The sequence below is a fragment of the Dryobates pubescens genome, chromosome 15 (assembly GCF_014839835.1).
Source record: "Dryobates pubescens isolate bDryPub1 chromosome 15, bDryPub1.pri, whole genome shotgun sequence".
NCBI classification, from domain to species: Eukaryota; Metazoa; Chordata; class Aves; order Piciformes; family Picidae; genus Dryobates; species Dryobates pubescens.
In genome coordinates, this window is record NC_071626.1 from 5577451 (window position 1) to 5591507 (window position 14057).

At 46.4% G+C, this 14057-nt stretch overlaps 1 protein-coding gene across 1 annotated transcript; it reads right to left on the reverse strand.

Annotated features, from left to right (window-relative positions):
• Positions 1–251: 251 nt before the first annotated feature.
• On the reverse strand, positions 252–6090 carry HEBP1 (heme binding protein 1). Its single transcript, XM_009902430.2, has 4 exons — positions 5965–6090; positions 5680–5818; positions 4046–4226; positions 252–2296 (listed from the first exon to the last, which is right to left on the reverse strand). The coding sequence occupies exons 1-4, from the start codon at positions 6040–6042 to the stop codon at positions 2125–2127; spliced, it is 570 nt and encodes a 189-aa protein (XP_009900732.2). The 5' UTR covers positions 6043–6090; the 3' UTR covers positions 252–2124.
• Between the last annotated feature and the right edge of the window lie 7967 nt (positions 6091–14057).

Consider the following 14057-nt stretch of genomic DNA (forward strand, 5'->3'; position numbering starts at 1 on the left):
AGAGGTTGGTCTCTTCTCCCAGGCAACCAGCACCAGAACAAGAGGACACAGTCTCAAGCTGCACCAGGGGAGGTTTAGGCTGGAGGTTAGGAGGAAGTTCTGCACAGAGAGAGTGATTGGCCATTGGAATGGGCTGCCCAGGGAGGTGCTGGAGTCACCATCACTGGAGGTGTTTAGGAAGAGAACGGATGGGGTGCTTGGTGCCATGGTTTAGTTGATTAGATGGTGTTGGATGATAGGTCGGACACGATGATCTTGAAGGTCTCTTCCAACCTGGTTTATTCTATTCTAATTCAGAGACATTTCAGGATTTTGACCATTGCAGGATGCCCACCACCAACAGCTAGAAAGGACTACATCTGTAATCTACACCCAGGTTCAAAAATGACCCTGGGAATGTATAAACCAGGCAGCACTGTGCCCCTCCATTCCTCACCCACACAGCTAAAATCATCTCTGGCATGAACAGGTCCCCTTTGGATTCAGGGACAGCCTTAGAAGGGTGGGTTTTTTATCCTTCAAAAATTCCTTCAAAAACCTTTGTCTGCCTTGATTTTCTGTTTTGATTCCTCCTCCCCTGTGGTGCAATCACTAACTGTAGCTAATAGCTTTTCCCTGGTTTTGGTTGTTTGTTCTATTCTAATTAAGTACCTGGGGGTTTTTACCCATCCTGACTAGCTGCACCTGCACAGAGGTGACCCAAACTCTTTCATGAGGTCCACAACAAAGCTCTGGTATGGCTCAGCAAGACTAAAAAGGAAAGCACATCAGAGCCTCAGGTGGTTTTCTTTTTTCTTTAACTGCTGATTTGTTCCCAGAAAGCAAGCACATGTCAAACTGGCCAGAACCTGGGATGCCATCTGACAGCTCCAGGGAGAAAATGGCTTTAGACAGGGCCTGAACTTCAGGGCACTTAAGCATCAAAACAGCACACCTCTTTTAGTGGAGGTAACAAATTGTACAGGCACCCTGGAATGGTTTGTGTGTATGCTCCTACTGTGGGCATCCTGCTGCCTCCCTGGCAGAGCTGACAGCTAAAACACTGGTTTGATGCCTACCAGATAAACATTGCCAGTCTTACTGACAAGATCCACCCTTACTTACTCTTGTATTGGAAGTTTCTGAAAGGCTACTCATTATTTGACAGAAATCCTTGTTTCCTCCTCCTTCCAAGAAGGTAGCTGCTCTGAGTAGCCTTCCAGAAAATAACACCATTTATGGCAGTGTGTTTTTGGAACACCTGCACCCACAGTAGCCTCATTAGATGCTCACCATTCTTCAAATACACCTTCTGTTCAAAAGGAATTGACACCTGCTGTTTTCACAGCCTGTATTTTTCTAATTCAATTAGATCATCACACACATTTCAGCTCTGGCTCTTGTGCAAGCTAGCTTTAAAGAAAAGCTACACACAAGTAACAGGAAGGAAGTTATCTTGAGGTCCAACTGCTTAGCTGAGATCAGGACATAACACACTCCAAAATGCCTCACCTCACACAGAAGCACAGCTGCAAACACAGACCTGGATTTTCCTCTAGATGACATTTCTCAGCCAGATGGCAGAAGCATTGCTCTCCTGCACACTGTGAGTCAATGTAAAGGATGCTTATTTTCACTGTGCTGTGTTGGTAGCAATGCTCATGGTCCCTTTATATTGCATTTGGAAAGGCACAGATCAAAGCAACACTTCACAGCTGCAGCAAGCTCAAGAAGTTCAAAAAGCCCCTGTATGCACTTTTGTCATGGTCCCTTGCCTGCCTCAGGTGAGACTCATGGTCTGCCAGCACTTGGATGCGACTCCTGTCAGGCACCAGTCTTGTTAATTAAGCACTTTGGCTGTCTCAGCATTGAACCCTGGGAGCGTGAGGGAGATAAAAGCAAGGCACAGAGACATCACCAGAGTCTATGTGATTGAGGAACTAGTCTGAAACAAAGGAAGCTGGACTGTTAGGAGGGCCTGCAGTGCTCTCCTGAAAACGCTGCTCCACAGAAGACCGAAGCACAGTTGTGGAGGAACGGAATGATTCGTCCTCTGCCAAATGATTATTTATTTTGAAGAGGACAAGAACATAGGGTGGGGGAGTTATCAGTGCAGGCCAGCAGCGCAGGAAGCCAGATGCTCGCTCACTCCTTCACAAACCAGACCTCGTTGCGTCGCCCGTAAGGCTTCATGGGGGGATCGTAGCCGTTGCACAGGTAGAAATCCTTGTGGTACGCAGCTTCGCTCCCCAGGGCGGACCTCAGCTTGGCAGCACAGCTCACGTAATCGACCTCTTTGGCATAGCCACCAAACTGCCTGCAAAGAAACCGGACATGGATCGCTGCTGAGCAGTCCTGGCAACGCACTGAAGAGAAGAGAAGGAGACCCACAGGGCTACGAGGATGATGAGGGGACTGGAGCGCTGCCTTATGAGGAGAGGCTGAGGGACCTGGGGCTTTTTAGCCTGGAAAAGAGAAGACTGAGAGGGGATTTAATAAATGTTCATAAATATCTGAGGGCTGGGGGTCAGGAGGGAGGGGACAGGCTCTGCTCACTTGCTCCCTGCAATAGGACAAGGAGCAATGGATGTAAGCTGCAGCACAGGAGGTTCCATCTCAGCACAAAGGGGAACTGCTTTACTGTAAGGGTCACAGAGCACTGGAACAGGCTCCCCAGAGAGGTTTTGGAGTTTCCTTCTCTGAAGACTTTCAAGGCCTGTCTGGATGCATTCCTCTGTGACCTGAGCTAGATTGTGTGGTCCTGCTCTGGCAGGGGGGTTGGACTCGATGATCTCTTTGGGTCCCTTCCAACCCCTGACATCCTGTGATCCTGTGAACTTATACTCACAATACATTTAGCCATGCAATTTGGTCCAGGTCCTGACAATGTGCACTTGTGCAGGCACTGGTCTGTCACTTTGGGATAGATTACATAGCCAGGGTGCAGTCAGACAAAACAGATGACAAACAGAGCCTCCCCAAACAGCCCTATGCATGTCAGTAAGCAGAATGGCTCTGCCCTTTGCATCAACCTCATATCAGAGGAACAGCTTGCTAGGACACAAGGCTATCTCCAAGTCTGCTCAACCCACAGCCCTCACACCAATGCTGCCAACAACCAAGTTCACTGTAGTGTGAACAGCCATCTGCTGAAAGCCAGATCAGGAAGAGAAGCCAAACTCAAACTATCCCAAGGCAAACAGGAGAGAGGACCAGAGATACCAGCAATTACAGTTCACAATGCTATTTAAAGGGGCTGGACTGGAACTCATCTGTTTTATGTTGACCTCCCACCAACAGGAACTGTCTCCTCATCAGCCTGCACCTCACCATCCTGTCTCAGGGCCAAGGTTTGAGACAAAACAGCCTGGTCTTGCAGAAGTGGCCCACACCCGTAGCAAAGGTCAGGCAGCAGTCTCAGGCAAGGGAGGAGCCAAAGAGTTGAGAATCAGACAAAATACTTCAAGGAAGAAGGGAGGAGAAGATCCAAGGGCTTAAATAAGAGGTGAAGAGCTTATCACTATTGTGATGCTAGTCTGAGTCCAGGTTGTCAGTCAACAAGTATGTTCAAAGATGATTTGAAGCAATGCAATGAATGACTGCTTGTTTCCATGATGGATTCTGATATAAGTCTACCCAAATGAGGCTTCAGCTGACACCTGCAGTTTGATGTGAACCACACCAAAGGACATTCCTGATGACTAAGAACCATCTTGCTCCCAGAAAGTGAGCAAAAGAATAGTTTTCAGCCATTAGAAATGCCTCAGTAACTTCATATTCACCCTTTCTCTGCTCTTCATCTCCTCAGGTGAAACAAAAAGCCTTTCAGGGCTAACCTCCACACTTGTTTTCCCAGTGACAAATAAAATAATCCATATTTCAAAGAGCTGCAGCATGATCAATGATCAGAAATAACATAAGCCACCTGCCTTTCCTTGAAAGACCACTCCACCTCCTTCTACCACATGTACCCCTGGTCTGGCATGTCATCTGGTAAAACCAATACTGAAGAGCAGTGCTGAGATCTCAGTTCTTGGGACTGGAAATCCCAGGATGCATTCCTTACGTGGAATAAATGGTCATCCCTTTTCTCTCTTCAATCTTAATGCTTTCATCACTAGGACAAGGAGGGTTGTCCTGGAATTGGCTCGGGATCCGCAGAGAGACCTTCACTTTCTGCTGTAAGGAGCCATCTTCAGCAGGAAAAGCAGTGATGGAGACAGGAGCAGTCATGCCCATTCCAGCCCCTGAAAGAGACACAAAGAAGTCTAGGTTCTCAGGATCTCACAGAATTAGCAGAGCATTCACAAGAGCTAATTTTAGTTCAGGAAAACTCCTCACACTGAACTCCTTGTATAGCCAGTCAAGAGTGTGGTTCTCCACAACATCCAGAACAGGCTTCTACTTGGGCCAAACTTCTCTCTCCACTGACTGCACAAGGACACTGGGAGATAAAGGCCCCTGGTGACACCTCTGGATGGCTTTTTATCAATGATGATGGCTTTTTATCAATGATCATGGTTTTGTGGATCTCAACCATGTCATCATGCCACCAAGATGCTCTGCTCTTCTGACATAATAGGGCCTGTAATTCTGGCCATCAGTATTTAAATTGTAATTAGTGGTGAGCCCATAGCCAATAATGGGTGACAGCAGCTTTCTCCTAAACCCTTCCAAATGCTTCCACACATCCTACAAGTTACAGTAACCCAAACCTCAGAGCTGTTGATGGCTTTCAGCAAGACTGTCCATACTGTTCACCACTCCAATGGTAGCTTCTGCAGAACATTTTTTCCCACTGTTCTTCATTCAGCAGTAGGGAGTCATGAAACTTCAGGATCAGGCAGCCACAGAATCAGCTGATATTAAGCCATTTTTATCATTTGTTTTGCTTTGACACCATACCTGCCTTTGTGGCACCCTTTCTCCTGAAGCAACAGTGATCACCATCCTTCCAAAACACGCTGCTGTGAATGATATTTGTCCCTGCATCCTACTCCTATTCCCATACAGACCATAAAGGTTTCTCTCCCAGCTGCCTGAGAAAGGTGTGTGAGCAAATGCATATGCCTCAGAATTATTCTGTGGTCTTCTCCTCCTGTTATGGAAGACTGCTGATGCATGTACTTTGGCAAATTGTGAATTAGAAGCAATCACCTGGAAGCACCATTATAAAACACTACAAAGGACCACTAAAAAGCAAGCTCATTGTTCACTGCCCTTTGATGAATAACAATTGCCAGAGTGTATGATAAAGTATCAAAGTCATAAAACTTATTGCACTGCCTCCAAGGGCATGTCATAGAACCAAAGTACCCCAGATACCCTGGATTTCACCAGCTACTGCTCACCCAGGGAGCTGTGACAGATAATGTGCATGCCTGTCCTCACGTCATCCCCGCTGCAAGGTTAACTCACTGCTGCTGAAACAAACCAGGTTTTGAGATCTTACTCTGAAACAGAGATGGGTTAAGACCAGACTCATGGCATGAGTTGGCTGGGCACACTTTATGACAAGTTTATTTTTCCCAGTTGGGGACCATGCCCATCACAGACCCCCGATGCCAGAAGCTGCAAGCCCCGTGAGGCCCGTGGTGCCATTGCCTTCATCATTCATTGCCTTGGCTTTCCCCAAGTGTCCACTAGCAGTGGCCAACCACAAAGTGATGCCAAGCTCGCGGGGCAGGGAGCATCTCTCACCCTTGTCATTGCTTCCTCCGACGTACTTGAGGAGCTTGACCGCCCCTTCCTTTGAGGCTTCATCGAACGGCTTCCCCACCACCTCCACCGCCGCAAACCTGCCGCCCTCGCACTCCCTCTCCTCGTAGCTGAGCTGCTCCTGGGGAAGGAGAACGGAGATGCTGCTGGAAGCCCAGACAGGCTGGGAGGATGGAGGGTGAGGGTGACCCCGAGGTCTCCCGCTCCCTCTCGCAGCGCCTCACCCGGCCCCGGGGGCAGAGGCCGCACGGCCGCCTCGCCACTTACCTTCTCCCCCTTGCTCAGCACCCGGTAGGGCCATGCCTCCACCGAGCTCAGCAGGGAGTTCTTGATCATGCCCAGCATGGTGCCGCTCGGCTCGGGCCCCGCTCGGCTCCGCTCGGCTCAGCCCCGCTCCACTCTGCCCCGTTCAGTACGGCTCGGCTCGGCTCGGCTCGGCTCGGCCCGCCGGGCACCGCCCGCGCACCGCCCCCCGGGAGCGCCCAAGGGCCGCCTGCGCCGCGGCGCCGGGGCCGGGGCCGGGGTTGGGGCGATCGGGGTCGGCGGGACGTTGCCCCGAAGAGATCTGGGTTTGGCGGGCTGTGGGAGCGGAAAGGCGGCCCCGGAGGTGAAGTAACGGAGGAGGGCGAGAAGTGTGGAGAGTAATGAAGTGCGGGAGCAGGTCCTGTTCGTCTGGAGGGGAGGAAGGCTGGAGAAATAAAATCCAAGGGAGGAAAGTGCTGACAAAAGAGTGTCCTGTGTGGCGGAGGGGGCCACGGCTCTCCTGGAACGGCAAAAATCCTAACGGTTTTGTTGGGGGTTTTTTAATAAACGGAACTAAAGGAGATCACAATTGTTGCCTTTTGAGACAGTGAATTTCAAGCAGGGCTCCGATTCTCTTTGAATGTTGTAAGCTATCAGTAAGGACTAGATCTTGGAAGCCACCAATGATACTTGCTGTCTCTTTGCTGACCTCTGCCTCTGTTCACAGCCCCGTTTAAAACTCCAGCCGGGCCTGTTCCAAAAATATATGTAAATGAACACAATGGAACAGCTGGATCTATTTTTCTGCACAGAGGATTTAAGATCCTTCATGTTCACAAGGGTTTCAGTTGTATAAGCCATGTCAAAGGACAAGTGCCAGCTAGAGAAAGTAATTGAATACCAAAGGACAGCACTGGATCAGACAGAGGAAGCAGAAGCACCTCGAAGTGCTTGCTCAGCGGGAGTCCTTCCTCCTTTTATACAGAATCAGAGAATTGCCTGGCTGGGAAAGACTTTAAGATCATTTAGTCCAATCATAACCTAACATCTCCCTTGTTGTTCAACCATGTCCCTAAGCACCTCATCCAAATGTTTTTTAAACACTCCCAGGGATGCTGACTCCACCACCTCCTTGGGCAGTCTGTTCCAGGGCCAAAGAATCCTTTCAGTGAAGAAATTTTTCCTAATACCCAATCTAAACATCCCCTGGTGTAACCTGAGGCCATTTCTTCTTGTCCTATCACTTAATACCTGATTGAATAGGCCAGACCCTACCTCATTACAACCTACTTTCAGGTAGCTGTAAGGGAACAATGAAGTGTCCCCTCAACATCCTCCAGACTAAACAACCCCAGTTCCCTCAGCTGCTCCTCGTATGACTTGTGTTCAAGACCCCTCACCAGCCTCTTTGCCCTTTTCTGGACATCCTCCAGCATAAAAATGTCCTTCTTTTATTGAGGGGCCCAAAACTGAACACAGTATTCAAGGTGCATCCTCACCAGTGCCCATTACAGGGGCAAGACCTCTTCCCTGGTCCTGCTGGCCACACTATTTATGATACAAGGCAGGATGCTGTTTGTATTCCAGACAGAAGGTGAGTGGTACAAAATCAGGCTGATGCAGAACTTTCCTGTACTCTTAAAGAGCAGAAAAATAAAATTATAGAAGAAATGTGACATTAGAACAATTCCATCTAGAGAGAGATGGTTATGCAAAGGCAAAGAAGTTAAAGCTGCTGGCTGTGATCATCTGATCAAACCGGCCATGGAAGAGGGCTGGACCCTGACATGGACTTTGACAGAGTGAAAGACAGGGGTTGCTATCAATGGTGACAAGACCACAGATCTAGTCATTTATAAACCATGAAAGTTATTTGGTTTATTTACCATCATGCAATGAATTGCAGAATTGTAATATACATGGTATGCTGCAGCTTGTTCTCTTTTAGAGCAAGCAGTGAGTGTCTCTATTGAGCTGAAGAGCTTTGCCAAAAATAGCATCTTGCATACATCAGTGTAGGAATACATGGACAGGGGCAGACCAGAGGTCCATCTTTCCCAGTCCTCTGGCAGAAGGTGATGGTGGGTGTCTAGGTAAAAAGTAAAAGCACACAGTGATCTGGTCTGGCCTCCCGCCTCCAGCCACCTCCCTCCCCGTGACTGAGGGAGCTCTCATCTTCCTGTTTCCAGTAGTCCTCAGCTGATTTTGTAACACTTCAGGTTGCCTGATAAAATGTTTATGTCTAAAATATGAACAAGAAAACTGGCATTTATGTTATATTCTTCTTCCAAATGGGCCAAAGTGACCAGCAGTCCCCAAGCGAAGTGTGTAAAGCATCACTTTGGATTGACCAGCAGACCTTGCAAGCATGCAGCTGATGCTACAGCACAGCCTAGTACCTTCGAATGTAGAATAACAAGGGGTGGGGGTGAGCTTTTTCTTCTGTTATTCCTTGTAATTATGGTAAATATCTTCTGGGATCAAAATATTCTATATTTTCTGAGAAATTATAATGGCATCTTCACCAAAGGCACAACTGTATCTTTTCCCAGCTTCTTCACAATCTTGATTTTCTCCTTTTCAAGCTAAGCAGTGTTTCCAATTCTCAAGCAAAAGCCAAGGAGAGACTTTCCAACTTAGGGTTTTGTTATTTTCTGAACACTTGATCTTAGAGAATTTACATCTGAGAAATATTTACCAGCTTGTCTCATACACCCCTCAGGCCTCTGCCACTCAACTCCCAGGTTGCAGACAAAATGCTGTGTTAAATCATCTGGTTCATTTTAGAATAGAATAGAATAGAATAGAATAGAATAGAATAGACCAGGTTGGAAGAGACCTTCGAGATCATCATGTCCAACCCATCATCCAACAGTATCTAATCAACTAAACCATGGCACCAAGCACCCCATCCAGTCTCCTCCTAAACACCTCCAGTGATGGTGACTCCACCACCTCCCTGGGCAGCACATTCCAATGGCCAATCTCTCTTTCTATGGAGAACTTCTTCCTAACATCCAGCCTAAACCTCCCCTGGCACAGCTTGAGACTGTGTCCTCTTATGAAATTAGCTTTTCCCCTTTCCCTCTGGAGGGTATTGTAGCATCACTGAACTTCTTGCCATAAACCCAGGCCTTGGAAATCCTTAAATAACGAATCTGAATCCTCACTGTTTATGACTGGAGAGCATTCGCAAAACAACTGCCATGCCAGCCGCCCCCACAGCCATTTAAACATAATCCACTCTCTATTTTTGTTCTCATAAATTGCTTCATCCAGACCTTTAAGAAAATTATTTTCCTCTCTGATTCTCCTGCCTAAGTTTCAACAGATTTCAGGTATTCAGTTGACTGCAGTGCTGGATGGAAATCTCTTCATTGGCCTTACCTTTAGCGACCTGAAGAGCAAGCCCACTCTATCCTCTGTTCAGTGCATGGTTTGATTTCTGCATGGGTTTTTGCTATCACCAGTTTTATTGTCAGGAAGCCAGAGGCAAAGACAAGCTGAAGGCAGGGTATTCTCAGTACTCCCTGAGGCACCAAAGCCCTTGGGCTGCATGGTTATTCATTTTGTACAGATATTAATTCTGCTAAAAGGATGTAAGGAAATGTCTGGAGGTCAGTGCTTGCATGTAGAGAAGATACTCTACAAATTAGACAGCAATTGAATTACTGTCTGTGGTTTGGGGAACTGAACTCTTTCTTAAGCTACATTGGAAAATCCTTCTAGACACTTATCTATGCCATTAAGTATCTAAATAGTTTTGAAATAAAGCATGCCCTGGTTTCCAAGGGCCTTGGCAGAAGGCAATGAAGTATCTTTCAGAGAATCTGGAAATTCTGAGGGTATCTGCTGAATAACACAGCTCTGAGTGCCCAGTTCCAGGTAGCTAAAAACCCACTTTTTTTTTTTGTAGAAGGTGAATATTCAGATTTAGTCCCCCAGAATCTGACAAATCTTCAGCCTTGCAAGATGAGGCACAGACCAAAGTTATCCAACTCCACCCACCCTCTGGACATGCTAACAGGGCATTCTTTGCAGTGATGGAAAATAGGTTAAAGCTATATTTTAAACCACAGCTTCCTCTCACTGTCCCTGCCCAGCTGGAATTGCCAAGTACTAATCTATCTTTCTGCATTCATCAGGCATTCAGCACTTTTGAAGATCGGAATCCCTAGAAGTTTCAGATGGAGTGCTGCAAAAATAGGACAAAGAGAGAAATTCACCTGATCTTTGTAGGAAGAGCTTCCTCTGGTAAGCAGAAAGAATGACTATATAGCCTAAAGTTACTCACACTCAAATAGACTGAGCTTGTCAACTCATGTTGCTTGGGACACAAAACAGCCATCATTGAAGAACAGGGTCAGATTTCACCTACAGACCTAGGTTTGAAAGGCAAAACGTAATGCAGAAGTTGCGGTCTTCTTAGTAAAGCTAACTCGTATGAGCTCTACTTTATTCTCTCTAGCAGTGTCCCACTGAGAAAGGCTTGAGCAGATGAAAACACCCCAAAGATTCCCCCTTTATTTTGGTAGAGAATTAACTCCTCTGAGGCCTCCTGCGAGCATACAACCTTCTCCTTTGCACTGGAAGCCTCCGCAGCTGAGTGTTTCCACGCCTCTGGCTCTGTAGAGCACTCAGTCGGATGGGAAGGACAGTTTTGTTGATGACAGTGAGACGTTCATTCAGTTCTTCTAGCCTCTTCCTTATTGACTGGACTTCCCTCACAAGATTGTCCACAGCTGCAGAGAAAGGGCGGAGGCTACAGAAAGAGTAATACAGGAGAATAACTCAGTGTGGGGAGTGCTCCCGAGCAAGCAAAATAACCTACCATGGCCTTGTCTTTCCTGGTGGATAAGGTCCCTTCACAATGAAAGAGCTGCAAGCAACCATTGAAAGGTGCTTCCAAAGCCACCCTCTTGGGTGGTGGGAGTTTATCTGAGATGCCCCCATCTGAACCGAAGAAACCATGAGCTTCAGGATCAGCATGGGCAATGTGGTCTTTTCATTGCTGCCAAAGCACATCTGGCTTGGTGCTGAATAATGATAGGTTTATGAGCTCCCGTAAGGACTTCAAAGCACTTCTGCTTTAATGGTGGAGCTGACAACAATCCTGTTCAGCTGGAACCAGCAGGGGTAGAGAAGATAGCAGTAATGTGTGGGATCCCAGTGAAGGGGAGGCTCCTGCATGTTCCCCAGGTCACTCCAGGATGTGCCTCTGCTTAAGCACATCCTGGAGTGCTGGAGGAGAGGAGCCAGGATTTTTACATCAGGATTTGGTAAGGTGAGGGCTGCACTGATGCATCAGTGTGCTTGGAGGTAACCATGTTCCTTTATTTGGAGAGTTTTCTTTCAGTCTCCCTTTGGGTATTACAAAATTTCTTATGCTCATTCTAATCTCACTGGATGTTAATTAGTATTAATTAGCCTCAGTGTTAGCTAGGAGCAGGCATGAAGGCTGGGCCAGTGATTCCCATGGGTTACTGTCAGTCCTCAACATTTCTAACAGCCCAGCATGTGTTCTCCAGCAAACTCTTAATTCAAAGCCTTCTGCAGGAAATATGGCTGAATAGTCTCTTTACATCTCCCTGGACTAAAGTTAGAGTTTTCCAAATGCATGACTCAATATTGGCCCTGATAATCTTAGGCACCAATGAACTTCAGCACTGGCAGTGTGCTAATAACAGCCACGAGGCAGCCAGGGAGAAATCCACTTGATGCCAAAGGCCAACATATATGATCTATCAACTATATCCTCCCCAAACCTTAATTTGTACAGACATTATGTGACCTTCTGACTAGTTCCATTTTATTTTTCTAGTCTTTCCTTTTCAACTGGTTCAATGCCTAGAGGCTGTGGACAGATTGGGGTTTTTTTCTTTTTCCTGAAAAGAAAGCTGAGTTATGGCAGAAGACCACTTATTTTATAACCAGTTCTGATTTAAGTGATATTTAGTTTCTAGTAATTCCCAGTATTCCCTTCTCCCCTCTCTTGTTCATTGCCTTTCCAACTCTGTTTCTGGAAATACAAAAGTGAAGTACCTTTGGTGAATGTGGTCAATCACTAATATTTTCTGCAGTGCAAGGGAGGAAATATGATGACATGGACTAGTGAGCAGCTTTCTCATGTCTGTGTGTTAGAGTCTGAAATGAAAAACATCACAGGGCAAATCAGCTGCTTCTCCCTGCCCTGTGGCCAAGTCCGTGTCTGGATTTGTAACACAATTCATCTTTCCAGTCTGTTCTCACAGGATCGAGGTGCCAAGAGCAGCCTACATTTTCTTTAGGATAATCATTCTTAACACAGTCACTGCAACTGAGAATGTTGCACAATAAATATTCAGCAGACTATTCAGGTTACTAGTATTCAGTGCTGCTATCACAACAGGTACCAAGGCAGTAGGATTCATCTCCCCACTACTGAGCAATCTGAAAGTTCATCTTAAAACGGATGAATCCTGCTCAGGGAAGGGCTCCCAGGAAAGGACTGAATCCCACCACCAGATGAAGGGAATTACCTGGAGAACTCAGGCAGTAAAGCATTTGGGTTGTTCAGCAGTGTGTGCTTCATTTGCCAGAAGATACCATTTCCCCATTTCTCAAGGGTTTGAGTAATGCTGTTAATGCCTTCTATGTTGACCTTGTCGGCTAGGACATCCATGGAAGAGAGGAAAATAAAGGTGACAGAACAAAAACCCATGAGCTAGTGATCTGATTCCATTCCCCATCACTGGAGCTGTGTCACAGTGCAATGCCAAATATTAAACAGAGGATCTATGTTAAAAAGCAGATAACCCTCCATCCAGTGTAATTCTCACCCTCTAGGTGCCCATATGTTCTGCTGACACTGGATATCCCATACAATTATTTCTAAAACCACTTTTCTCTCCAAAAACCTCAGCAGCTACCCAGGAATCAAGAAGAAGCACTCATGAATGAGCACTGTTTGCCTCATTCCAAGGAAAAAAAAAAATAGGTGAATCTTCAGCTCTGAGTTACTGAAGATCTCCCAGGCTGACTCACCACTACCATCTCTTACCGCCTTCTCTGTAGTCCCATTTCTGATGCTGGTCCAGAAAGTCCTCCTGGGATTCAGCACAAGGCAAGAATATGAAGAAGAGGAAAAGTGGAAGAGTCATCATGGTGGCTTTTTGCAGGTTCTTGACCTCCCCCAACTCTGTGAAGACAAAAAATAATCTTGCTAAGTGCTTTATTTCTCTCTTTCCTCTGTTTCTCCACCTCCCACCTGTCACCTCCACAACAAATTTCTCTCTGAAGATGTATTTCTTTAAACTGTTGTTCAGGTTGCTCAGCCTAGCTTTTCTAGAAGCACAGAGGGTTCTTTTTCACAAGTATAGACCTCCTTACTTTGGTGGGGGTTTTTTGGTTGGTTGGGTTTGGTTTTATGGGGTTGGTTTGTTGGTTGGTTTAGTTTGTTTGTTTGTTTGCTTTTCCAAGCCGTTGAGTGGTACCTTTGAGAGGTACCCAGATGCATCAACTACTGGCAGCAGCCAGGAAAGTAGCTTTGCTTCATATGTAGCCATATTGGGATAGCACCTTATAGTTAGAAATGTTCTGTCATTGTCTGGAGAAGGTACTACAAGGTGCAGAAACAGCTTCACCCCCACTTTGCAAGTGGAGAAAGCAAAGCACAAGCCAGTGAAGTAATTTGTCAAGGATTTAATAGAGGTCAGAATGGGGAAAAAAATGCTCTTTTTGATCTGATCCACTAACCAGTAGAAATAATTGAGAGGTTGCCCAGTGATGGAGCCTCAAAGGCAACCCCACTCCCCATCTTCCATATCCACTTTGTCCTAGGTGTCAATTCCTCCTATGTACACCTACAGAGTTTGCAAGACAGGTAGATGAAGTGCTGTGAGCACTTTCACATTATCTCCTTGTCTTCTTTTCAAGTTTGCCATCATTCCCAAGCCAATGGAAGTCAATGCTAACCTATAGGCCCTCCTGGACAAGTCCTGTCTCTAAATGTGAGGGAATAGATCAATCTCACCACAGTTTACTCATGCTTATTTGTTACTCTGTCTTAATTAAATGGCCTCTCTCTGTTCAGTCTGATATACTTTGGGTTTTTTTAATGTCATGAACAGCTGTTCTGG